Source organism: Balaenoptera physalus (genome assembly GCF_965194825.1).
Source record: "Balaenoptera physalus genome assembly, chromosome: 3".
NCBI lineage: Eukaryota > Metazoa > Chordata > Mammalia > Artiodactyla > Balaenopteridae > Balaenoptera > Balaenoptera physalus.
In genome coordinates this window covers 86011454-86037896 of record NC_138890.1, presented here as the reverse complement: position 1 = coordinate 86037896, position 26443 = coordinate 86011454, and the positions used below count along the sequence as shown (strand labels likewise).

At 38.8% G+C, this 26443-nt stretch overlaps 2 protein-coding genes across 6 annotated transcripts in view; one reads left to right on the top strand and one right to left on the bottom strand.

Annotated features, from left to right (window-relative positions):
* The window catches only part of MCC (MCC regulator of WNT signaling pathway), a gene marked incomplete at its 5' end in the record, with an annotated part of 425634 nt that extends 420192 nt beyond the window's left edge, over positions 1-5442 (top strand). For all 3 annotated transcript variants that reach the window (XM_082455726.1, XM_082455728.1, XM_082455727.1), the window contains 2 exons: positions 1240-1362; positions 2852-5442. In XM_082455726.1, the coding sequence (XP_082311852.1) occupies positions 1240-1362; positions 2852-3032 (304 nt within the window). In that variant the 3' untranslated portion in view covers positions 3033-5442. The remainder of the gene's footprint in view (positions 1-1239; positions 1363-2851) is intronic.
* A 1458-nt stretch (positions 5443-6900) lies between these two features.
* Positions 6901-26443, bottom strand: part of DCP2 (decapping mRNA 2) — a 54766-nt gene continuing 35223 nt past the window's right edge. Inside the window, exons 8-12 of one of the 3 annotated variants that reach the window (XR_014261911.1) lie at positions 26233-26371; positions 23363-23473; positions 19198-19249; positions 13602-16677; positions 6901-9095 (exon numbers count right to left, since the gene is read on the bottom strand). Coding sequence is in view for 1 of the 3 variants with exons in the window: in XM_082455798.1 (XP_082311924.1) it covers positions 16514-16677; positions 19198-19249; positions 23363-23473; positions 26233-26371 (466 nt within the window). In the remaining 2 variants the exon portion in view is untranslated. Of the gene's footprint in view, positions 9096-9122; positions 9559-13277; positions 16678-19197; positions 19250-23362; positions 23474-26232; positions 26372-26443 lie in introns of those variants that run through there. The other 2 variants (XR_014261912.1, XM_082455798.1) reach the window with 2 other exon arrangements.

Below are 26443 nucleotides of genomic sequence, written 5' to 3'. Positions count from 1 at the left end.
TGGAGTGAATCCAACTGTAATCTCATGTATAGGAACCTACACTCATACTGTTTCTGTAAGAAAAATTCCTATAAAGTTTCTTAGTCAAGGGATGGGTTCATTTTTTATTTTGCTAGATGCTGTCAAATGCCTCCCAGAACCATCATGCTAATTTACATTCCTCTCATGAGTTGTTTTTAGAGGAATTTCTTCCATAAATCCTGGTTACTCGGTATGCTCCAAGGTATCCCATACCTTCAGTGACCTGTTTTAACAACTGTTGTCACCGTGAAACTATCCCCTAGCATGGCGCTCAGCACTGGGGATACATCAGGGAAGAAACCAAATAAGGTCCTTGCCGCCCTAGAGCCTGCATGCCGGTGGGGGAGCCCGCTGAGCAGATTACAGCCAACTGTGCCGAGTGTGCCACGTGCGACAGAACACAGAGTGGCACCATGCCTGTGCTGGGGACCTCAGGAGGGAGGAGGGCGGTCGGTAACGCCTCCCTGCCCAGGTCTGTGCTCTCGTGGGAATTAGAGGAAGGCAGTAAGCTGACTGGACACCAAAAACCTCCTAAGTCACTTGGCTTGGGTCCCTGCAGTAGTAAAGACCCAATGGCACTTGAAGCCAGGGACTGGGGGAGTCGAATGAGCGCGAATATAACTTCCCGTACTTGAAATGTGATCAAGGACCTTCAAAATGAGAAGAATACCAGTTCTCCCTCTACCACGACCACACCTTTTTTTATTTTGCCTGGTAGGATCGTGTTGATTTCACTGAGAAGGGACTCATCCCAGGTAGGCACCCAGACCAGGTTTATACTCTTGAATCTCCACGTGGTTCAGGAGATGCTTAGCACACTTGGAAAAGAGCATGGAGACCAGGACAGGGGTTTGTGGTCAGACGGCACTCTGCTTGCTGAGCATCTGGTCTGCCCACAGCAGAAAGGAACTTCTCCGTGAGCTTAGTTTCCCCATCTGGAAGACGAGAAACAACTTCCTGTCCTGTTCCTCTGTAACACACACTTAGATCTCTAAAGGGCCCTTATCATTAAAAGCAGACTCCAGCGGGCCTTCGAGACTGCAGTGGTGCGGTGTTCGGGCTCTGCAGCGGGGCGCTCTTGTGCTCTCTAGTGTCTCCCCTTTGGTCTGTACTCCTGCCTTTGGACTTGGCAGGCTAAGCCTTCCTCCTCTGCCAGGGCAGCAGCCATCTCCGTTCTCTCAAGTTACTCACAGCATGCTGCATCTCTCCTTGATACAGAGAAAAGAAGTTAAAGGCCAGAGTTCAAGAGTTGGTGAGTGCCTTGGAAAGACTCACCAAGAGCAGTGAAATCCGACACCAGCAATCAGCGGAGTTCGTTAATGACCTGAAGCGAGCCAACAGGTAAATTCTCCGTTTGTAATCCACAGTAGTACTTGGACTCATACACCAGGGAGAACGTTTCCATAATTGCTGGAAATCAACTGTAGAGAACGGTGAATCCTCAACTGTCTCCCTTAGAGCCTGACCTTCCCTAGGGTATCACTTCCCATGTTCCACAGAAACCTAAGAAATGCTCCGTAAGGACAAGTCCTTGGGTCAGATGTGTCTGGGAGATGCAGCAGACTGTGGTCCCCTCCTAACACTTCATATACGAAAGGTTCTGAGAAGCCATTCAGTTTAAAAAAAAAAAAAAAAAAAAAAATCAGCCTATGTTTAAGCCCATGTTTTCCAAGCAAAATTGGCTACACAACTTTCTATTTGAGCAGCATTCAAAAATCGGGTGGAACACGTTAGGGAGCATTGCTCTAAAACAGCAGCCTCAGACTTTCTGGGCTCGTGACCCCTGCAAGAAAGTAAGGACCTCAAAGAGTTTTGTTCTTATAAATTATGTCTTGATAAATTTCATTTGAGAAACTAAAACAAATTTTAAGTTTTTATTCATTTACAAAAAAACCCACAACTCACTACATATAATACAAATGGCATTTATTTTAAAAACTACTATTTTCCAAAAAATAATTATAAGATTTGCTCTGTTTTTACAATTTCACAAATATCTTTAATGTTTGGTTTAATTTAAGACAGCTAGATTCTCATATCCGCTTCTACAGGCAATATGTTGTTTTGAAACATACTGAGGAAACCCAGCTTCGTGTACATGTGTAGTTAGAAAATAAAGGCCCTCACAGATTTCCCTTGCGAGGGCTTTGGGAATACTGGGGGTCGGTTCTCAGGCTGCACTTTGAGAACCTGACAGTATATGGAAGGGATCTGGGGTGCTGTTTTGGACCAGAGAGAGTATGGGGACTTACCTAGCTCTGGGCTCAGCCCCTGCCCTCTTCCCCCAGAGGCCTGTGTCCTGTGTTTGGCTGGCAGCATTAGCTTACGGCCTGTGTGCTCTGAATCCCACAGCCCAAAGCATAACGGGAAACCGTTGGTGCCTCTCTGTCCTCATCCTAGGTGAGGTGACTTAGACTGCAGTGTGTGAGGAACTCTCTCCTGCAACTAGCACTTGACCATGTTGCAAGCAGCCATGCAACAGCAAGTAGATCCACTATTTGTATTTCCATGACAGATTTCTGGAATTCAGCTACCTTTTCTGCTTATCTGTTTTGGATGTGGCCAGTTTGGACTGTTGGTTTAAATCCCTCCCAATACGTTAGTGACAAGCCTCTAGCGGTCAGGCTGAATGAATCGTGGTTAAGTCAATACACGAGTGGCCGTGAGTGTTGAAATACTAACCACTTGATTTCAAATTCTTACTGAAGAGGCCGAGTGTCCTCTGTTTGGAGTGGTACTTGCTGGACCAGGTTGCCCAGTGGGCAGGACAGCGTGCATCTCAGTGCAACTTAGGATAAATCTTCATTCTCATTTCCTTCTGTTCCCATAGCAACCTGGTGGCTGCCTATGAGAAAGCAAAGAAGAAGCATCAAAACAAACTGAAGAAGCTGGAGTCTCAGATGATGGCCATGGTGGAGAGACATGAGACCCAAGTGAGGATGCTCAAGCAAAGAATAGCTCTGCTGGAGGAGGAGAACTCAAGGCCTCACACCAATGAAACTTCACTTTAATCGGCACTCAGGCTCCACAGTTCTGTCCGCGGAGGCTGAAGTCTAGCAGGTCACTGAGAGAGGGGCCCCAGAGGACAGAGTAACCTGTTGGGAGAAGGAGAGAAGGGAAGGTTGGCAGGTAGGTCAGCACTTGGACAATGGAGTGCCCTGGACTCACCCCTGGGGCGAGTGGCCCTGGGACGCGGTGTAGACTGTATCCAGAGGATCCTGCGCCTCCCTCCTGGGCTGTGGACGGCGTGGGAACCCCTGCCGTGTGTGCCGGCTCCGCAGGTCTTGCTTCTGCTTTCAGCACTGGCTCTCTCTCTCTCCCACCTTTCTGTTCTGGAACTTGTGCATTGGTGGTATAATCCAGGCATCATCTGTTCAAGATTTTCCATTCTTTTTTTCTCTTTTTGGTAGACAGCAGCCTTATCTCTGACATCCCTAATTTCTCCTCCTTCCTTCTCCTTCAGGGGAAAACTGCCGGGGGGTGGGGGGCGAGGGGGCAGAGCGGGGGTGGGGGTGGGGGGTGGTGCGGAGACAGTGCTCAGCATCTAGAAGAACTGCTGCTTTGTTTATTGCAACCAGGCTTTGGCTTTCGAGTCCCAGGTGTCAACATTTAAGACACAGGCTGTCACTCAGAGGTGTTCTGGGATGTCAAGCACAGGCGGATGGCACACAGGTGTTCCTTACAGTCCCAGATATTATGTTGAAGTTACAGGTAGAGCAGTTGGGTCTGAACAACTCTGTATGGGAGAATGAGAACTTCCTTCACCTCTCACTGTGAAAGCAGGGCTGGGCAGGGAGCTCTCTTTAGACTGAGATTTCCGCGTCCTGGTGGAGCCTTATTAACAGCCAAGGCTTGGAGCTGAGAGAATCCCGTTGATACGTGTAAGGGAACTAAACTTGTCAGGAGCAGAGACGCATTAGTACTTTCCACCACCCCAGGGCACTACATAATTGCTGTTCTACACGAATCAAAGCTCATCCACATGAACATATAGTTAGCTCTGGACCTGCCTCTCGTTCTCTAAGGGCAAGAGGCAGGATGCTGAGTAGATAATGTTTTGCAGGCTACACTCCTGTTACAAAGGGCGCAGGGGGTGAGGGAAGGGTTGTTGAGGCCTCCTTTTATCCCCCAGAGACACGGTGATGGGAAGCATATGGTGTTTCAACAGGGGAAATTTCAAGCAAAATGGTGACGGGACTGGGCAGGAACAAAGTACCTGAATTCTTTCAGGAAGGTCTTCCATTTTAAAATCAATTCTTCATCCCTTTTCTACTATAACCTTCCCTGTCGCACCTTTCACTTTTTTCAGTTCTTCTGTTGCTGCCATTCGCTGATTGATACATTTTAAAGGACCACTTACCATTTATTCTGTAGCACCTGAAGACCCACCTGAAGTCACCTATGAGAAATATGCCCAATGCCACAGTTCACTATGTTTTGCTTATGACCAGGTCACTGCATTCACTTCCCCGTGTCCGTGAGCTGCTTTCCGAGGCCATGACACAAGTTCCTCAGCCTTCTGCACAAGGGGGCAGGACACTCTAGCCACCACCTTGGAAGGCAGAGCAGTTCTATCCCAAAGCAACTACCCTTCTTTCTCAGGCCAGCAGTGAGGCTGCCCCATATTCCAAAAAAAAAAAAAAATCAACTGGTATCAGTGTGAAAGGCCCAGCTTTTGGATGCTGTGAAAGTACCCACTGGCTTGTGTTTCTATAAAATTCAGGTAAATTTGTTTCTGTAGAATCAGGTAAACTTGGTTCTTGTGACATTAAGTCAATTTTTACTCTTCGGATAGTTTCATTTTGTTACAAGGAAAATGTTTTGGCTGAAAAGTGTGTGCAAAAAAAGGTGTAACAGATGAAATCATGGTTTTCCCCATTTTTCCAACATGCCCAGGGAAAACGTCCTCCCTAAGCAACTGTGCAAAGCAGGGCACCATTCATGGCTTTCTCTTGTGTGACTGAACAGGCATCAAAACAGATGGACGGTTTTCATTTTCACCAACACTAAAAAGTGTAGCTGATGCAGGACCTCTGTCTACCATTCTTGTTGCTCCAAGTGAAAACAGAACCTGCTCTTCCAGGGCCATGGAACTCCTCCAGACCTGGGAAGTCTCAGCTCCTACATTATGAGCCCCAGTATTACTGATCCTACTTGGCCTCATTTTGAGTTTATACTTCAGCATAATACTTTCAGATATATGGTGGTTGGGTGAAAACTATTTCCCTGGCAAAACTGTTACTTTTATAAATGTGTAGAATAAAAGCTATTAAATAGTTGATTACCTTTCCTTATATTTTTCACATACTCCCCTAAGACACAGTCCTTGCTGAAGGTGAACCTACGGGCACTTGGTTATTATGTTAATTGCAGGGCTTACTAAAACCGCATTGATTAAATAAATGATTACAGGTGCCTGGATCATTTTCTTTTTTTTATAACCTGAATTTTTCTTTCTAAATAGGAGCTGGTTTATATTAACATCTCCATCAGAGGTAAACAGTGATCCTGATTATAACTTGTACAAGGTTAAAAACGTTCAGATGTTTCATATGTTTGTTTTAATCCTCAGTGGTTAACCCTTTTAGGCAGTCACCTTCGCTGTTCAGAGTTGTCTCTGGCTCTTAAGAGAAATAGGCATGAGAAGAAAGGACCCCTTTCAAAGTTCCCTTGGAGTATAATTTCCCACTACTGCATTGAGGCAAAAATCTCAAGTAAAAGAGACTTCTATCTGTTGCTGGAGTGCCGTCAACATGTGCACCTACCAACCGGATCTGATGTTCGGCAGAACCCCATGTGCACCAGCTACCAAAACTGCCATGGAATTGTAGGCGGTAAGGTAGGCGGTAAGATTCCCTTTTGAGATTTACACCAAAAGCTACTGATGATTATGTATCTTACGTGATCAGACAGTTGGGATTTATCATGTCCTCCCTACCTCAGAGGTACACTAGATGTTTTATCATTGCCAATGCAGATAATTAACTGTTGCATATTCACTCTCATTTGCTGGCATGTCAGGTTTCTGAAGTTAATATCCATGCTGCCTGAAACTGGAATGGTAGAATAAAAAAAAATTAAGTGGCAGTTAAACATAATTGCTTAATTCTCCTGTGAGATAATACATACCTTACTAAGTCTTCCTCTGAGCCTACAGCAAGACTTTACAGGGACGTTCCCCTTCTCCAGGGAGGCAGTCCAAGTTAGAGCCGATGAGGCTTTCTTTCTAGGACGAGGATAGTAAAGATTTTACTATTCTAAGAAAAACCTGAAATCACGGGGAAGTCTCCTAGTTCCCAGCTGCATATAGATTACATTATTTCAAGTGGAAAAAATGCCTCATAGTTACCTGATCTGGGCTGGATTGCCTATGTAGATGGTATGAATTGTCTCCTATGGCCCACAGAAATTATCCTGCAATTATTTTTTAATTCTATCAAATATCTTAAAGCTCTCAAGAGTTTGGGGTATCATGCTTGTGTTTTAAGTAATGAGAAAGACTACAGAAGACACCCAAACTTGTATTATTAATGACTTGTGAAAGCCCTAAGCTTTTTCCGTAAACTATTTGCAAATGCACAGCTGGGGCTATGGCTCATCATGAAACTAAACTCTCTCTAAAGTGAAAAGACCATGTTCTCTAAGTTTACAGCTGCACCTATTTCTAGATGCAGCAAACAGCTTTTAATTAGACAGTTTTTAGAGCCCAAAGGGGGAGAGAATTCTGATGATTGAAGTTTCTGAACTGAATTTAATTAGGGTGCATCCCATAGGGTTGCCAAGGATTTTGTGGGTGGGGAGGAAGCATAAGTAACATTTTTGTTTTTCTGCACCACGTGACAGCTTGGTAAAACAACACTGTCAAAAATTCTGAAAAAATCATGTAGCAATTACTTTTTTATTTCTCCAATGGAATGGCCTATTTGACAGGAAATGATACTGTTACCACCTTTCACCGAGGCTTGCTGGGCACTACTTTGTAGAGGCATCACTTGTTACAAAAGACAAATTATGCCTTTGCTGCACACAATTCTTATTGAAGTCTATCAAAATCCTATTCTAGTTAACTGAAATCCTGTGTTCACATAGGCCAGGCTGAACCTGTCACCTTCTGAAGTTCCTATTTCACACACTCGAAGTTAACTTTCTAACTAACTACATTTGTATTCACTAGGAGATGAATGGGGCTGCCTTAGGTTGCCAAACACTAATTTTTCAGAATTGGCACCAGAATTATCAATTAATATAATGCTGGCTGTAGCCACCACAGCATCACTGAGCACTCAGTGGCTGTTAAAACATTGGAAGTGGAAAAGAATACAAGCTGAATAGCAGCTGTTCACGCATTCTCGTTTTTTGCTAATTCTTGTGTAGAGAAAAATAGTTTCGCATACTGACAACTATTTTCGGTGAAGGGTTACATTGGATAAGTTGTCACATTGCATCTGAGTGAGATTTTGTGTAAGACCGAGACAAGAAATCCTTCTGGCCCAGTAACAGCAACTGCTACTGGATCATCATATCCTTGCCCAGCAGTACTGATTTTTCCAGTCAAGGTCGCTACAAAATCACTCATCCACTAATCATCTGAAATGCCAGCTCAGCAGTACAGAGCAAGCTAGAGACAAAATTCCTTCATACTGATGACCTGCTTAGTTATCCCAGCTCTACTGTTCACTTTTGCACTTTTTTGCAAATCAAATCCATGTGGAAAATGTTCTGTTTGTAGAACTCATAGTATTCACTTATAGTGCTCACGTCAGGACAGCCATTCGGGAGCCCCTAATAATCTGCTTCTGTTTGAACCCAATGCAAAGATGATGAAACGTTCACTTTTCTATGTCTAATCAATCAGTTTTTAGACATTGTCAAGACTTACCTACTTTGCATGAGATTTTAGTTTCCTATTATTTGAAAATGTGCTACTTTCAAGCTGCTTGAATGTACTGTCAGTTATTAAAGCACATGTGACTAAGTTTGCAGTTGTCAGTATTGTTCTACTGTATTAAAGTCTCATTTTAAGGTTGCCCTTTAACACTGTACTATACCTTGTAATTTTTTTCTTCACTTGTATGCTTTAAATGTTTCCAGATGCCTTTAGTTTTAGCTGCTGTAAAATAGCTTTGTGTTATTTGATATAGAATTGTTTAAAAAAAAACTCCATTTATTTATACAGAGACATTTATAATATTTTACAAACAATCTTATATTCTGAATAAATATTTCTAATTCCATAATGTGCTTTAACTGTATTCACTGAAGGATATGGCTGTCCTGTAATACTGTGTGTCTAACATTTAATGTCAAACATCACAGGTTTCATAGTTACATCAAGAGCCCTCATCAAAGCGGGAAACTACAAGACAGACTGTATTAGGTCAAAACGGCCAACAAGGAAACCTCATTTATCGCCAGTTTCTACTGGACTACCTTTTCAGATTTGGTATGAATGCAGAGTTAGTTAGTTAGTTAGTTAGTTATCTATCTATCTATCTATTGAAGGATCTGCATCTTTTTTCCTCTTTAGAAGTTACTGAAAGAGGAGGGAATATAACAATGAGCTGGAAAGTCATCCGTGCCTATAAAGAAGGATGGTGAGCAGCTCTGCAAGGTGTCTGGTGGTGTTAGAATATTACTGCAGTGTTGTCAGTTCTCATTATCAAAGCAAAGTACCTTTGACAGTAAGAGCATAACACCTTGGTTACTCTCCTTTCTTAAAATCTTAAATAAAAATTGCTATCATATAGCTGAGGTCTCTAGTAGAGAAGAATGTATGTATTTCTTTGACCCCTGAGATCCAAGGACTGGCAAGCATTCTATTCAGAAAACCAGGCTCTAATACAAATTGAAGAATCGTTGGATTTTATGTATCTAATTAACTCACAATATAATCTTGCTTTAAAAATCAACAACCAAACCGTAAACTGAGATGGAGAATACATACCAGTTTTCATTTTTGCAGAGACACTCTACCCTTAATATTTCTTCCTATCGTATAAACATACCTTTATCTCATACTTGTCATTTTTTTACTGGTCCAAAGAGATGCAGCCAAAATATGAGCATCTTGCAACCTACAAGTGTCAGTAGCAGAAGCCAGGTTAAGGTAGTAATTAAAACTGCCCAAGCAGCAAAATTTATTGATATTGCACTACAAAGAGTAAATTTAACATGATGATAATGTTTTTACAGAAAGCCAATATTTGAACAATCAACTGTAAAAATGTTTTAAAATACAAAGGAAACCTTCCATCATTCAAACCGTATTTAAGATAGAAGGTTTCTCATTTCTCAAATGGTGTTATTTACATCAAAAGCTTTCAAAAAGAGCATAACTGTTAAGACACAGGACTTTGTTCATTTTCTCAGTGGAGAATACAGCTGGCATTTCTAGTCGACTTTGGAAGTGCAGTAATCCTGCAAACATTTAAACTCCTGATTCATAAACATGAGTCACTGGAAATCCTTTACTTATGATAGACACACTCAATATAAGTGAAAATCAATAGAAGTAAAATCCTTATCCTTTCATTAGCACTGAGGGGAAAAGAGAAAACTATTCAGTCAGAATGTAATAAACCCTGAAACACAGTAAGTAATACCTCTCTAAAGGTTATCAATTCATTAAACTATAAGGCGCACCAACAAGGTTGATTTTGGGGTTCCTTTTCTGCTTTTCCTAAATGTTTTGACAATCAAAACAATCACCAAAAACTTCATTACTACCATAGACAGAATCACTCCAATGGTTTACTTACACAGTCTTTCTCGAAACATTAAAATGCCCTAGAAGGTAAAGTAATAAAACGCTGCTATAATTAAGGTAAAAATTAAATGTTAAATCATTTTACATGAGACAAAAATTATTGCTGAATAAAGTTTACAAACCTATTTCGTTATCACATTTACTCTAAAGTTCAGTTTTCTCAAGTGGAATATCATGTTTAGCAAAACCATTTCATCAATTTTTTTCTAACAGATTTTGTCGGTCCATGACTCAGCATAAATATCTTCACCTTTTTGAGACTAAAACCTACCCCCAAGAAAACTGTTCTAAGACTGCTTTTGTTCCATGAACATCACCTAGTCTCCACAGCATCAAAGACACTTCAAATCTTGTTTTGGAAATAGGCGGGAAATATAAAGAAATCAGTTCTTATTCCCTTTCCCATCCAAACTAAACTGTATGCCCTTATTTTGATGGTCACTTTAGTTAACACATGAACCATAATTCCATTTGATTAATCATTTTATTCTGAAATAAGACTTTTAAATTTTCATTGAACAGGTAAAATTAAAAATCTGAGTTGTATGAATCAATACTTAGCAAAGACGAATTTTTTATAAAGTATTAAGCTAATAAGCAAACTTCAAAAACAATTAGAAAAAATATGTATATTGTGTGTGTATATATATATACACAAATATATGTATATGCAAAATAGTTCATGGTTTTATTTTCCTTCCCTATTTGTTACTGAAGAAAAACAGTTTATAATATTTATAAAATGGAAGTCAGGTTACCTGTCTCCTGTCCTAACTTTGAAATGAAATTAGCAAAAAAGTAAAATTAAAGAATCAGTTCTTTGGGCTCTCACATTTGAAATTAAAAGGTACTTGTGCAAGATCCAAACACAAACCTAAAATGACCGCCAGAGACGGCAGTGCCCTAGGACAGTAGTGAAATGCACAAAGAAACTCTGCAGATATGTCTTTTGTGCTTTTCTATCAGTGCATATCGTATGTGTTAAGACATGAAGAGTACGGCTACTCATTTGTTCCAAAAGTATTCAATATTAACACATCTAACTAACCAAACTGCTGAGGAATAGTTACTACCTTTCTCAATTTCATTCACAGTTGAGAACCTTTGCTTCCATTTCCTGCCATCCACAATCTATTCCTAAATATCACAAAAGCATAGTAAGCGAAGATATCATTTTACAAAGATCTAGCTAATATCTTAAAGCTTAAGAAATGACTGACAATGAAGATTTGTGCCAAAAATGTTTCACACCATCGTTTGCAGCTATAGGTTGTTTTAGAAACTCAGATTCAATTCATTGTAAGTACACTAAAATGTTACATCCTACCTCAAAAAGTCCACAACCTAAGAATGTTAACTAATACCTCTCAAAGACCAGCAGAATACTGCCCATTTTGCCCTAGAACTACACAGAAGTTTCCTTTGTTCCCAAACCAATGTGACAGCTACCTGCATGAGAGACTAAAATAAAATAGCACAGGCATCCACAGCCCTCCTAACTGCTCATGGCCCAACAGTCAAAGTTAAGATGCAATCACTGCTTGTAAATTCCCATAGGGGCAGATTCACCATAGGGATGCATCACAAAAAAAAAAGATTCTTTTACCAAAAGAAAAAAACCGACACGGGGTGGGTGCTGGTGGGGGTGGGGAGCAGGGGCAGGGTACAGGTGGCATGGGACAGACTCAATGGCCGCTTCCTGATCAGTCACCCCAGAAAAGGGATTAAAAAGGGATTAAGAAACAACAGGTCTTCAAACAGCACTCACCAGACAGAGGCCAATAACCAAAAGAACACCCAAATAAAAAAGCAGCAAGTATATGTTCAGGGCCTTATTCTTCCACTGGACTGAAGGATTAAAGGCTACTAACAGGAGGGTCCAGGCGAAACAAAGTTACAAACATAGGCAGTTGACTTCTGCTTTCAATCCCTTTCCCAGAGCACACTTGACCAGCACTACACAGCTAATGCAACCTTGTTAAGGTTAATTCCTCTTAGATTGTGCTTTCAAGCTACCATAGCTAGACCATCCCCTCTGCTAACAGAAGACCCAAGACAAATGGAATCTCTTTACTGGTGATTTCATAAGGAACCCAGATTAAAGAGTCAATTATGAATGTTTTCTCAAGATAAAACTTTCATACTTTATCGTAGTTTTTTGTTTACACTTCTCTGTACCTTATGTTAAAGTCTGAGCAACAAAACTGGTGGAAGCCAACCCTTCAAGTCCACTGCCAGGCAGGGGAGGTAGCTTTACCATGTTCCCTAGCTACAGACCACCAATTCAGTAATAAATACTGTCTGCAACAGGAAACTAGATGGAAAGGATCACTATTTAGGACAAATGTATGGCTACCATGTGAAGTGACTATGACACACAGCTGATTATGGCTGTGTGTACCCTGGGTTGTATTCCGGTAAGAAAGCCGTGTACTTCTAATCAGCATAGGAAGGACCAGACTCCCGAACACTGATCATTAGAGTGAGAAAAATTACGTTAGATTTACTGGATTGCTTGGCAACCATACTTAGAAAAAATTATACCCAGAGCCAGAAAACGCTTGGTAATGGCCACATATATTAGACTCTGCTTGGGCTAGGCAATGACCACATTTCTAGCCTCGTGCATCATACAGCACTCAATAATTGATTTTATCTTCTAAAATTTCTTCTTCATGCTTTCTTTGCCCAGCAACTATAGCTATCTTCTTCCTTCAGGGCACTTTTATTCTATAATAATAAACCTATCATATTTTTTGAAACTGCAATCCAGAACTCTACTTTGAAAGCATGAGACAGAGCCTACACTGTCCATCTGCAATCTGCCATCTTTATGACAGAGGAGTACAAACTTCAAGAGCAACTCAATTCTAAGAAGAAAAAGATGCTGAGAAAGCCCATCATAATCTCATTTTTAGAATTCTTGGCAACTATACAAATGTATCTTAAAGTCTAAGGACAGAATACAAATTAAGGAACTCTAGGCTTTACCAAATGATCAGGAATAAAGTTTAACAAAACTGTTACTTACTAACACCCGTTTACTTAGAGACAGGTACTTACAGGGCATTGATACCTTCAGACGGAACAAGACTTTGTCCTGCTCACCATTAATCTAAAGTTACAGTGACACGTGAGCCCCCTTCCCCAGGCTAGAAAATATTCAAGTCAGAATTGCTAGGTAACACTTATTTTTCTTCAATCAGAAAAATGTTAACGAATCTGACCTTTTAACTATCATTAATATGCGAAGAAAATACTGCCTCAGGGAATACAAAGACACAATAGATGTCAATCAATACAAAATCTCTGAGTGGGTAGAGGGAGGTCCACTGGTACAAAAATAAAGATAAAAAGCCAAGAGATGTCATCAGAGTAAGAAAAATAACTCGGCAGAAAGTCTAATTTTTTAACTGACTTTGCTCCTTACTGTTCAAGTTAACTGTTGGAAGCAAACAAAAAAAAAAAGGTGAGGGAATCCGTAATGAAATGTTTTTAATTTTTTTAATGCACACATGCAGTCAGACCTGAACTTTTCTAAAGACTACCACAATGTATTAAGTTTTATAGAAAAATTTAATCCTGTGGAAGGATGCTATTCACTTAGATTTGAGGGGTTTTTTTTGATATTAATATACAAATTACTAAAGACTTAAAAGACAAAATACCAACCCAATCTCATAGCATAAAATTAATTTTGCTATACATCTTCATCATCTGTACTTACTAATTGATATGTAATAGAAAAATAAGGATATCCAAGTTCAAAGCAGCAAGCAGTGACCACCATTCCTTTACAGCACAGGACACTCACCTTTATATGTAACCATGAAAATCCAACTTAATTTTCAAACATCTTCATTCAAATTTCACCCATGCTAGAAGAGCTCTGTTAGGTTCTCGGACTTCTCCAAATGCTCATGTCTCAGGAGAGCCTCACTGTTGGTAATCCTAAAACCATTCATTTGCTATTTCTGAACAAAAATCTGTGAAAGCATGTAAACCATACCCCTATCTTCTGGATTACAATGGTTAAGTACAAAAACAATTCATTGAACGTCTTACAAATCATTACAGTTACACATAAAAGCACCTAAGAAATTTTAAAAAATAAAAGATTCACAGTGCACTGAACCTTGGAACATATAAGGCTGGAACATAAGAACACTGAAAAAGTGGATTCAAAAGACCTGTTCTCTCAAAGACGTAAAACATAATGAAGCCAACCCAACACTTTTCCCATCTCGTTTCTTCAATCGCTGCACACAGGTAAAGTACTGCATATTCAGCACTCTCCTTTATCACTTGATTTCTTCAAACCATGCTAAAATTTCTCAATCGAGAAAGCTAGTTCTGTGCTAAGCATGGCCTTTCTCAAGGTAACCTGAACACTGAGAAACTTAATACACAGGTCTGAGGGAATAAGTATAGCAGAAGTACATAAAACATGTACATCCAACTTATACATTTTCTGCATAGTTAAGTCACATCACACACATAAACTTTAAATCACATCTTTTAACATTTTTTAAAATCTCAAACTGTCAAGAGAGCTAAAAGCCTCAAGTTACCAAAGTTCCATTCCAACAATACCCTTATTTTGTTCCACCCACAGTGCATTAAATGAAGCAGCACAACAGCAATAATATTTAACCATAGTTAAACTACCATTATCGAAAAGAGATAATCTATTGGTTCTTGAAAAGGCTCAACACCATTAGAGGCCATACTTCTGGTAACTAATCTCTTCTGCTTTAGTATCGAGAGCTGAAAATTCCAACTCGAGGCACCAGAAAGACTGACCAAAGCACTCACTTAAAAAGGGAAAACCCCTAGAAAATCACTAAAAATTAAACAGTTTCCAGATGGCAGTAAATGAGTGAAAATGATTTACCTGCCAGGCAAACAGTTTTCACTGTTTCTGTTCATAATTTAACAGAAGTCTGGAATGCTGGGACCAACTAAAAATATGGCTCAAGGAGACCCAAGCAAAGCAGCTGTATTTTTGGAAAAAAACAGTTAAGAGCTTCCTAATGCAATCATATAATGCATTTTTAAAAGGTCACAGAAGGATTCACAAATTTGTCACATTAAAAGACGCAGGATTGTGAATAACCTAATTCTAAACACACTGCTATAACTGAATTATCCTGCTTAGCACCAGGAGGGTGACACTTGTATTAATAAATAGAATTTCTCCTTTAAAATCAAGCCATTGAAAAGCTAAAGCAAATTAATACCAAGTGAACTCCTTACAATAGCACTTCTTTTGAAAGTCCCACCGGGTTAAATAGAACCCCTATTAAATAGGCTATCTATACAGAATAAAGATTTCTACAATAAAATTTACAAGCAGAGATATATTTTGTGGATACCACATGTAAAAAAGATTTTTAAAACCCACATGACAGAAGCACACGCACGCATATGCTCACACTTTCCCCCCAACCCCGAAAGAAACACCTTCAATGAGGTTAGAAGCAGCCCAAACACTAAAGCCCCTTAAAGCCCTGGTGATTGTCCTCAATTATATAGCTAAAATCCTTCTTTAAATGGGCACTGCCATCCTTATTTGGATTTAAGAATCCTAAAGGAGCAAAATACATTCCTAGGAGTGAATTACACGTTACTGCCGCGTTCTGATCCTCCCCTAGTGAAATGCTTTATCTGTACTTGGGTAAACTGCATACCCTTCCCTTTGGCTCCATCATCTAGGGGCTTCATGCTAATAAAAGTGTGTCAGTCTCTGCTACTACTGCAAATTGGAACCTAATATAACATCAGTTTCCAGAGATCAACACTGAGATGCAATGTAAAACCTAATAATGTCAGTATTCCATACATATTTACACAACTTAATACAGAATAAAGTTTCACAAGAACAAAAGCATCATATGATACTAAGGGGCTGGCAGCAGGATGGTGCAGATGTGACCAAAGCAGTTTCCGGGTCCCAGCCCCCGTGCTCTCTCCCCACTACCCTCTCTTCGCGGTCTCCCAGGTTCACTGACTGCACACAGCACAATTCAAAATCAGAGCATCAACTCCCTGCCCAACCAACTCAGTCCCTCTCCAGGCTGAGGACTTTGTCCTTTAATGAAGTGCTGAGAGTTCATTTTGGACATGAACATTATATAGCAGATGCTGACTCTAAATAAAACCTTAAAAAAACTCCTAGCAGAGGAGGATTAGACAGCCTAAGTGGTTAGAAGCAGAGATAGGCACAAAATGCCACCAAAGCAGATGACCTGCAATCTTGACTTCTGTGACATTTCAGCTCTTGTATTCATTTAATAACTGTGTATTTTAAGTTTCTTTTAAAATTTTCAATATAAGGAAACTAGTATTATCAATACAATCACTGTAATGGGTTGATGGAGCATTCCCATTAACTTAGCTATTAGTGATGACTCAAACACTATTTTCTTGACCAGAATACAAAATAAAAACCATAATCACACAGAAAAAAATGCCCTCATAAAAAGCAACTTAAATTCATTAGCCAAACACTGAAAAGGTACGTATGTATAAAAAGTTATAACTGCATTTACAGTGCAAACTCATGTTTCTTTCTACTCTCTCTTCTGCACATAGAATATCTCTTCAGAAACATCACTGCCTCCCTGCATTTCTTTAAAACACCTGAGAAAGGTAAGGCTCAAAGAGACACCCACTCAAATGCAACAAGTCTCTGATCTTGAGATTTCCACAACACATTTGTTGCTATCAAAGGTCCAAGATTTTCATTATAGCATTATGGTCAAACTTGAAACTCAAAAAGGCTCTGGATGAAAAGGGGAACTTGCAACGTCCATTACATGCCACAGACTGGCCCTCGGCATGTTCTAGCAACTGGTCTTCACCGGAGCAAGGTAAGTCATATACAGCATCTGCTTAAAAAACAAAATAAATAAGCTCAGTAACTTAGTAAGAAATCAAATCCTGCCCTTCACCTTTTGTTATAAAGGAATTCACGTGCAGTATATATTCATCTCCCCACACTCTAAATCTAACCTAAGTAGAACCACCAAGATATCTTCCTTTCCCTAAACTGGTACTCAAGTGTATTTCTAATCTATTATTGCTTATTCCAAACAAACATTCAATATCTTAATCTCAGCCTTTATTTTAAGACCCTTAATATTCACCTGCTTTCAAAAATGGGCATACCTAGGGACTTCCCTGGTGGTGCAGTGGTTAAGAATTCGCCTGCCAAAGCAGGGGATACGGGTTCGAGCCCTGGTCCAGGAAGATCCCACATGCCATGGAGCAACTAAGCCCATGCGCCACAGCTACTGAGCCTGCGCTCTAGAGCCTGCGAGCCACAACTACTGAGCCCATGTGCCACAACTACTGAAGCCCGTGCGCCTAGAGCTCGTGCTCCACAACAAGAGAAGACACTGCAATGAGAAACACGTGCACTGCAATGAAGAGTAGCCCCTGCTCGCCGCAACTAGAGAAAGCCCGCGTGCAGCAACGAAGACCCAACACAGCCAAAAGTAAATTAAGTTTTTTAAGAAATGTGCATACCTTTGTTTACCACCTATATTTGTATTTTGTGCCAACATAAGGGGAGCTTCTTGACAGAGATCAAAATGTAAACATTATAAAGATTACAATTACAATGTAAGATCTGTAAAGATTCCAATTCTAGAAAAATAAAGCTGGAGGTTATCAAATCTTCAGGGAATATGTCAACCTAAAGAAAAATCCAAATTTTCAAAATCATAGTACAACAGAACTCCAACTTATCAGGGCTTTTTTTTTCCCCCCTTAAAGTAGAACAGGGACGTGACCAGGAAACTAGGTTTGGAATAGACACCAAAAGGTTGAGGCCGAAATAAAGTCTGATATGAGGTTTCCCAGGATAAGAACACTTTTATACTTCCTTCTCAAGACAACTCAAAATTTTATATATCTGAATCATGCCCAACTAAGTTGGATATACATTAGTGTGCCTTCTTTAATGTTCCTAAACATATGGCTTTTTAAAGATTTTCTGAAATAATTGATTTCTGAAGTTACATTACTTCAACTATCAGCCTATCATGCCCACACCACCTAAGGTGGATAGAAAAGTCCAACTAAGAGGAATTCTACCCCCATAACTTAATGACAGTTCCAACTTCTTCTTACACTTAATTTTCCAAAACAGGGTTAAAGGATCTCTCTCTCTCTCTCTTGTTTTTTGTTTTTTTTTTTAAAGCCTTATTCTTTTAAATTTTATTTTATTTATTTATTTATTTATTTATTTATGGCTGTGTTGGGTCTTCGTTTCTGTGCAAGGGCATTCTCCAGTTGTGGCAAGTGGGGGCCACTCTTCATCACAGTGTGCGGGCCTCTCACTATCGCCGCCTCTCTTGTTGCGGAGCACAGGCTCCAGACGCACAAGCTCAGTAATTGTAGCTCACGGGCCCAGCTGCTCTGCGGCATGTGGGATCTTCCCAGACCAGGGCTCGAACCCGTGTCCCCTGCATTGGCAGGCGGACTCCCAACCACTGCGCCACCAGGGAAGCCCTCTCTTGTTTTTTTTTTTGGCCGTGCCGCAGGCATGTACGATCTTAATTCCCCAACCAGGGATCGAATCCACGTTCCCTGCATTGTAAGCATGGAGTCTTAACCACTGGACCACAAGGGAAGTCCCCAAAGCATCTCTTTTAAAACAGCTTCTATCTTGCTTAAATCATAAACAGTAATGCAAGAAAATATAATTATAATGCTTCTCAATTCTTAAGAGTTTTCTATATGAAAGCCTTAAATCTAGATGGTAAATAAATGCTTACCTACTGCACAGGGAATTTCATACCATTCAAAATAGCACCGAAGAAAAAAATAGCCTATTGCAATTCCAAATGACATCTACTAAATCAGTATTTACAAAGAGCTTTCTACATTCCTCAACATTACCTTCCAAATCAGATCACACACCTACTCTTCATAACTGAGGATGGAGAAGTTCCAAATGTCATTTTAATAAAAGCTATCCTTAGTACCATCTTAACAAGTTGATCATTACCTCAAGTAAGGGGGAAATGTTTCCCTTCTGAAGTTAGCACTCCCCTGACATATATGTGAGAATGAGGTTTCTCCTCACCATTATATTACTTGGGTCTACTCCCTGTCTAACCCTTAAGCAATTATTTATTTATTTACAATATTCATGCACAGCACCAAGGCTTCACATTCACAAAAGAAATAGCACAGTGAAAGGGCAAATAATTTAAATAAATTTATTTTAGCCAGTTTCATATTTAGAGAACTTGACCATATATATGAACTCTCTCTCTATAGACCATGTACAACTCTTTCAGCTTATCTATCACAGTTCATCATGCACCACTAAAATCAAGGTTACTTCAAAACCAAACCGAATCCCAACCAGCAGAAATTTTAAAAAGAAAATGACTTGCCTGTTTCAAAAGTATCCTGAAGCTTTCGTGGATGAAGTTTTTTTTCACATTTCTATTAAAAAACACAAACACACAACATACCATCTCCACTTATTTCAATTATAAATAAGGAGATATACTATCAAATTTCTCAGGAAGAGAATTAAACCATATAATCACCATGCCCACCTTGCACTGGTATTTTTAATTTTATTTTTAATTTATTTTTTTAAGCCTAAAACTGTTTTTAGTTCTTGATTACACATACAATATGGAAACACCAGAAAACAAGAAAATTATTCATTAAATTTCTCAACCCAGAGATAATTACTATTAACATTCCAGTACCTCTTTCCAGCTTTTTTTCTATGAAGATACGTGTGAATGTATTTTCATATAATTATGTAACAAACAGAATTATTCTATACATAGTATTCTATAACCCACTTTTTATTTTTTTTAACATCTTTATTGGAGTATAACTGCTTTACAAGGTGTGTTAGTTTCTGCTTTATAACAAAGTGAATCAGCTATAATATACATATATCCCCATATCTCCTCCCTTTTGTGTCTCCTTCCCACCCTCCCTATCCCACCCGTCTAGGTGGTCATAAAGCACCAAGCTGATCTCCCTGTGCTATGCGGCTGCTTCCCATGAGCTATCTATTTTACATTTGGTAGTGTATATATGTCCATGCCACTCTCTCACTTCATCTCAGCTTACCCTTCCCCCTCCCCATGTCCTCAAGTCCATTCTCTACATCTGCATCTTTATTTCTGTCCTGCCCCTAGGTTCTTCAGAACCACTTTTTTTTTTTTTTAGATTCCATATATATGTGTTAGCATACAGTATTTGTTTTTCTCTTTGACTTACTTCACTCTGTATGACAGACTCTAGGTCCACCCACCTCATTACAAATAACTGAATTTAGTTTCTTTTTATGGCTGAGTAATATTCCATTGTATATATGTGCCACATCTTCTTTATCCATTCATCTGTCAATGGACACTTAGGTTGCTTCCATGTCCTGGCTATTGTAAACAGAACTGCAATGAACATTGCGGTACATGACTCTTTTTGAATTATGGTTTTCTCAGGGTTTATGCCCAGTAGTGGGATTGCTGGGTCATATGGTAGTTCTATTTTTAGTTTTTTAAGGAACCTCCATACCGTTCTCCATAGCGGCTGTATCAATTTACATTCCCACCAACAGTGCAAGAGGGTTCCCTTTTCTCCACACTCTCTCCAGCATTTATTGTTTGTAGATTTTTTGATGATGGCCATTCTGACCAGTGTGAGGTGATACCTCATTGTAGTTTTTTGCCTTTGCCCTGCAGGATCTTTTTTTTTTTTTTTTAACATCTTTATTAGAGTATAATTGCTTTACAATGGTGTAATTAGTTTCGGCTTTATAACAAAGTGAATCAGCTATACATATGATTAGTGATGTTGAGCATCCTTTCATGTGTTTGTTGGCAATCCGTGTATCTTCTTTGGAGAAATGTCTATTTAGGTCTTCTGCCCCTTTTTGGATTGGGTTGTTTGCTTTTTTGATATTGAGCTGCATGAGCTGTTTGTAAATTTTAGAGATTAATCCTTTGTCAGTTGCTTCATTTGCAAATATTTTCTCCCATTCTGAGGGTTGTCTTTTTGTCTTGTTTATGTTTTCCTTTGCTGTGCAAAAGCTTTTAAGTTTCATTAGGTCCCATTTGTTTATTTTTGTTTTTATCTCCATTTCTCTAGGAGGTGGGTCAAAAAGGATACAACCCACTTTTTAAATGAATATACTATGAACATATTCCTTTTTCAATAAATACAAATCTACACCATCACTTTCAATGACTACATGGTAGTCTATGGCATAGATCTACAATATTGCATTTAATATTATCTTCTTAGATATTTAGATTGTTTCCATGTTTTCATAATTAAGAGCAATGGAGTGGGGGCTTCCCAGGTAGCACAGTGGTTAAGAATCCGCCTGCCAGTGCAGGGACATGGGTTCGAGCCCTGGTCCGGGAAGATCCCACATGCTGCGGAGCAACTAAGCCCGTGCGCCACAACTACTGAGCCCGTGTGCCTAGAGCCCGTGCTCTGAAACAAAGAGAATCCACCACAATGAGAAGCCTGCGCACTGCAACAAAGAGTAGCCCCCGCTCACCGCAACTAGAGAAAGCGCAGCAACAAAGACCCAATGCGGCCAAAAAATAAATAAATAAAATAAATAAATTAAAAAAAAAAAAAAAAGCAATGGAGTGAATATTCTTTAAATTTCTCTTCTAGGGAACCAAGGTAAGAACTTTTTCAGGCTTTCAATATAGCCAAACTACTCTCTAGGAGGCTGTACCAATTAGCAATTTTAAAGTGTTCTCAATATTCTCAACAATATATAAGTGGCTATCTTTTCATCTTTGCCAATCTAATGAGGAAAAGTGGCATCCCGTTTTAATTTACCTTCTTTGATTACGCATTTATACGTTTATCAGTCACTTTTAGTTCTTCCCTTATAAGCTGTTCATATACTTGTTCTCCATCATTAACTTTAAGAACTTTCAAAAAATTTATTCAAGTTCTTTTAGACAAATATGAGAGTCATTTGTGAAGTTCCCCCCAAAAAATCAAGGATTCTGATTGGTATTGAATTAAATCTATGTATTAATTTGAGGAGAATTAACATTTTTATAGTACTATCATTTTAATCTGTCCAGCTTTTGTTAGGGACAGATGTTGAATTAGATTAAAAGCCTTCTGACCATCTATTAAGACTCTTCTTTGTTCTTGTCACTATTTATACCAGAGTGGAGTGCAATAATAGTAAAGGGCAAGTAGTCTAACAGTAAACTGATCTTTAACATGTGCTTGCTAGTGGAATCAATACACCCCAAGTTAAATCAACAGCACCTAGGGAATTCAAGGAAAATACTTTTGTTAAAAACTTGAAATTACTATTTTCACCCACTGTTAAAGAAAGAAAAATAGGTGAAGATACAATAAGAAAATTCAACATAGAAATACCAGGACTGGGACTTCCCTGGTGGTGCAGTGCGTAAGAATCTGCCTGCCAATGCAGAGGACACAGGTTCGATCCCTGGTCCGGGAAGATCCCACATGCCACGGAGCGACTAAGCCCGTACGCCACAACTACTGAGGCCACAAGCCACAACTACTGAAGCCCGCGCACCTAGAGCCCATGCTCCACAGCAAAGAAACCACCGCAATGAGCAGCCCGCACACCACAATGAACAGAAGCCCCTGCTCGCTGCAACTAGAGGAAGCCTGCGTGCAGCAATGAAGACCCAACACAGCCAAAAATAAATAAATTAATTAATACAAAAAAATAATAAAAATAAAATAAATACATCTTTAAAAAAAAAAGGAAAGAAATACCGGGACATACAGAAAAGATAAGCAAGGAGACTTATCAGTTTATGAATTACTTTCTGGAACACAGACTAAAAGAATGGAAGTAAATGCCTTAAAATGCTCACACGTAATCTGTCTTTCAGCCTAGTCTAATGAATATGACACTGGCTGTTGAGTATTTTGTTTTGTTTTCGTTTTCTAAATTCTATCAACTTGAAGAAAAAAAAACAAAAACAAAAACACTGTGATGTTATTCCAAACTTTTAACTTCATTAAAATAATACAGACTCTATTTAGAAAAATATAGAGAGAATACTTAGGACTTGTCTAGAAAGCAGGGTTGACTACACACTGTTTCCAAAGTATTAAAATATATCTAAATACCCACATATAGATAACCAACAAGAACCTACAGTATAGCACAGGGAACTCAATACTCTGTAATGACCTATATATGGGAACAGAATCTAAAAAAGAGTGGATATATGTATATGTATAACTGATTCACTTTGCTGTACAGCAGAAACTAACACAACATTGTAAATCAACTATACTCCAATAAAAATTAATTAAAAATAAATAAATAAATAAATACCCACATAAAAAGTAAAGATCAGATGCACATTTGAATCAATGTGATAAACCTATAATTGAGAGTAGGCAGAGATTTTTTTAGTGGATGAATAGTGCACACACAGCAGGTTCATAAAAATCCTGTCAATATATCAATTCAACGTGCCTTGCCAACGCCCTTGCCCCCGCCCTTGCCCCATCTTAAAAAGCGTGAACTGCCTTCTTAGCATGAGAGCTGTTAACTCTTACCATCAAGGGGTTCTGCTGCTTGCCTGGCTGGCTGTGGACCCCATTTGTTCTTTTCTTTTGATTAGGTGACTCTTGATACTGTTTTCTGCCATTTCCCCTCATACTTTGACTCTGTTTTTCCAATAAGAAGAAATAAAATATAAATCTATATAGCATAATGTAATAGGATAAAACAATATACCCCTATGAATGTATTTAGCTGGTTGAATCAGAGTTCAGCAAAGCCCCCCGCCCCAAAAACCTTCCTTAAACACTGGAGAACCACTATCAATATATTTTCTTATAGAAGACAGTGCTTCACAAAGCAAGAGTCCTCAAAAGATATGAAATAGAAAATATAATGGTCCCTAGGAATCTTTCCACACCTCTTGCCTTATGCCATTTCTGCTTGCAGACTGTGTTTACAAGCATGAGGAGTTAAAGAAGAATGGGAGCAAGGAGAGGAACAACTTTGAAAACCTTATGTGACTGCCAAACAAAACCTCTCTGTGAGGGAACACTGAGGCACATTGACTACAGTCCTTAAAGCTGGAAACAGGCAGCAGATGTGATCACTGTTACCCTAAAATCTGCTTTAAGTTATTAATAAACAAATAGGGATTTCTTAAATTAATAATCTCTTTCTATACAAAATAATACAGACAACTGGTTTTTAAAATTTGGGCCATTATCCCTAAATTTAGACCTAAAACTTAAACATGCAGTAGTTTACATCTTGCTATTATACTGCTTTAACGAGTTAATTTTCTTAGAAAATAACTCTAAATTTAACTTAAAACACAGTTTTTAAACATTAATTTGGCCTTAGAGGTCTTAAAAAGACAGCTATTTAAGAGGACTAGCTAAAACAGTGAATAGAATAATTTTATTATTATTTTAAAATGTATAAAAATACATTTATTTATGTACAGTCTATCTACCTACAGAAAAAATTAAGCAGTTCCTAAAATAGCTTGAAAACAACAAGCTAATTTAAAGAAAGAAAGGTAGGGAAATACAGCTTTCAGAGACTCATGTTACCACACACTTTTAATTCAATTTCATTCCATTCTTCTTGGTATTTACCTTTTATTGCGGTACCATATACATAAAATTTAGCACTTGAACCACTTTTAAATGTACAACTCAGTGGCAGTGTATAGTCACAATGTTGTGCAACCACCACCAGTATCCATCTCCAAAACTTTTTCATCATCTAAACAGAACTTCGTACCTATTAAATAATTCCATATTCCCTCCTGTCCCTCAGCCCTGGTAACCTCAAGTTAATTTCTGTCTATAAATTTGTCTACACTAGGCACCTCATGTAAGTGGAATCATACAATATTTGTCCTTTTGTGTATGGCTTATTTCATATGTGTATGGCATGTGTTTAAGGTTCATCCATGTTGTAGCACGTACATATCATAATTTCAGCCCTTTTTTTTCTTTTTTTTTAAATACTTATTCATTTGGCTGCGCCGGGTCTTAGCTGCAGCATGAGGGATCCAGTTCCCTGACCAGGGATCCAACCCGGGCCCCCTGCATTGGGAGCGTGGAGTCTTAACCACTGGAACACCAGGGAAGTCCCTTTCATTCCTTTTTAAGGCCAAATAATATTCCATTGTATGTTTATTTTGTTTATCCATTAATCTGCTGACAGACACGTGGGTTGTTTCCACCTTTTGGCTATCATGAATAATGCTACTGTGAACACTGGGATATAAGTTACCTGTTTAAGTCCCTGCTTTCAATTCTTTTGAGTATGAGCCTAGGAATGGAATTGCTGGGTCATATGGTAATTCTATGTTTAACGTTTTGACGAACCATCCAAACTGTTTTCCATGGCAGCTGCACCATTTTACATTCCCACCTGCAATGCACAAGGGTTCCAATTTCCCTACATTCCTGTCAACACTTATTATTCTCCATTTTTTTAATTACATTTTTATTACTTCATACCTAGAGGGTATTAATAGTATCTCACTGTGGTTTTGATTTGCATTCTACTAATGATTGTGAGCATCTTTTCATGTGCTTATTGGCCATTTGTATATATTCTTTAAAGAAATGTCTATTCAAGGTGTCTACCCATTTTTTTAATTGGGTTGTTTTATTTGTAGTTGAATTGTAGGAGTTCTCCATATATCCTGGATATTAATCCATTAGATATGTGATTTGCAAATTCTCCCATTCCATGGGCTGTCTCTTCTCTTTTGATAGTGATCTCTGATGCACAAAAGTTTTTAATTTTGATGAACCCAGTATATTTTTAAAAGAATGAACATAAACAGAGTGGTACCCAAATAGATGGCTAAAGTAATAAAGACAGATAATACCATGAATTAGTAAGGATGTGGAACAAATGGAACTCTCATATATTTTGCTGGGGATATAAATTACTTGAGAATATTGTTTGCAGTATATACTCAAGAACATAGGCATATCCACTGCTCCAACATTTCTACCCAATTCTATATACCCAAAAGAACTGTGTATGTTCCTCAAAAGACATGTACACAAATATTCACAGCAGTATGGTTTGTAAAAGCCCCAAAGTGGAAACAACAAACATGTCCACTAAGAGTAGAATGGATAAATAAACTGTAATATAATCATACACCAGAATACAACACAGTAATGAACCTTTCACTGGTAGCATATTTACCAAAATCAGATGTTAATTCATATTACTTGCTACACTGGATTAATACCAAAGCTGTAAAGGTTAAGGAGTCTCATCCCTACTTCAAATCACAAGTCAGAAACACAGGAGACCTGGATTAACAATTCAGAGCTCTACAACTGTTAATCTGTAATTCCTCAACTCAGATACATTTCAAAGTCAAATGATCTAAAGTTATGAAAATCTTTAAATGTGTATCACTCACCTTTGCTTTTAAAAGGTCAGACATTTCAGAATGATTATTATTATATGGTTTTTGTTGCAGTGGTTGCCTGTGCTTTACCCACTGGTCACCAGGAGAACCTTCAGGAAATAATTGCTGACTGTGGCGGAATTTGGTTCGACTACACCAAGATTTAAAAAATAAAAATCAGATCAGAAAATTTTCACTTACAGTTTTTCTAACACCTGTTAGT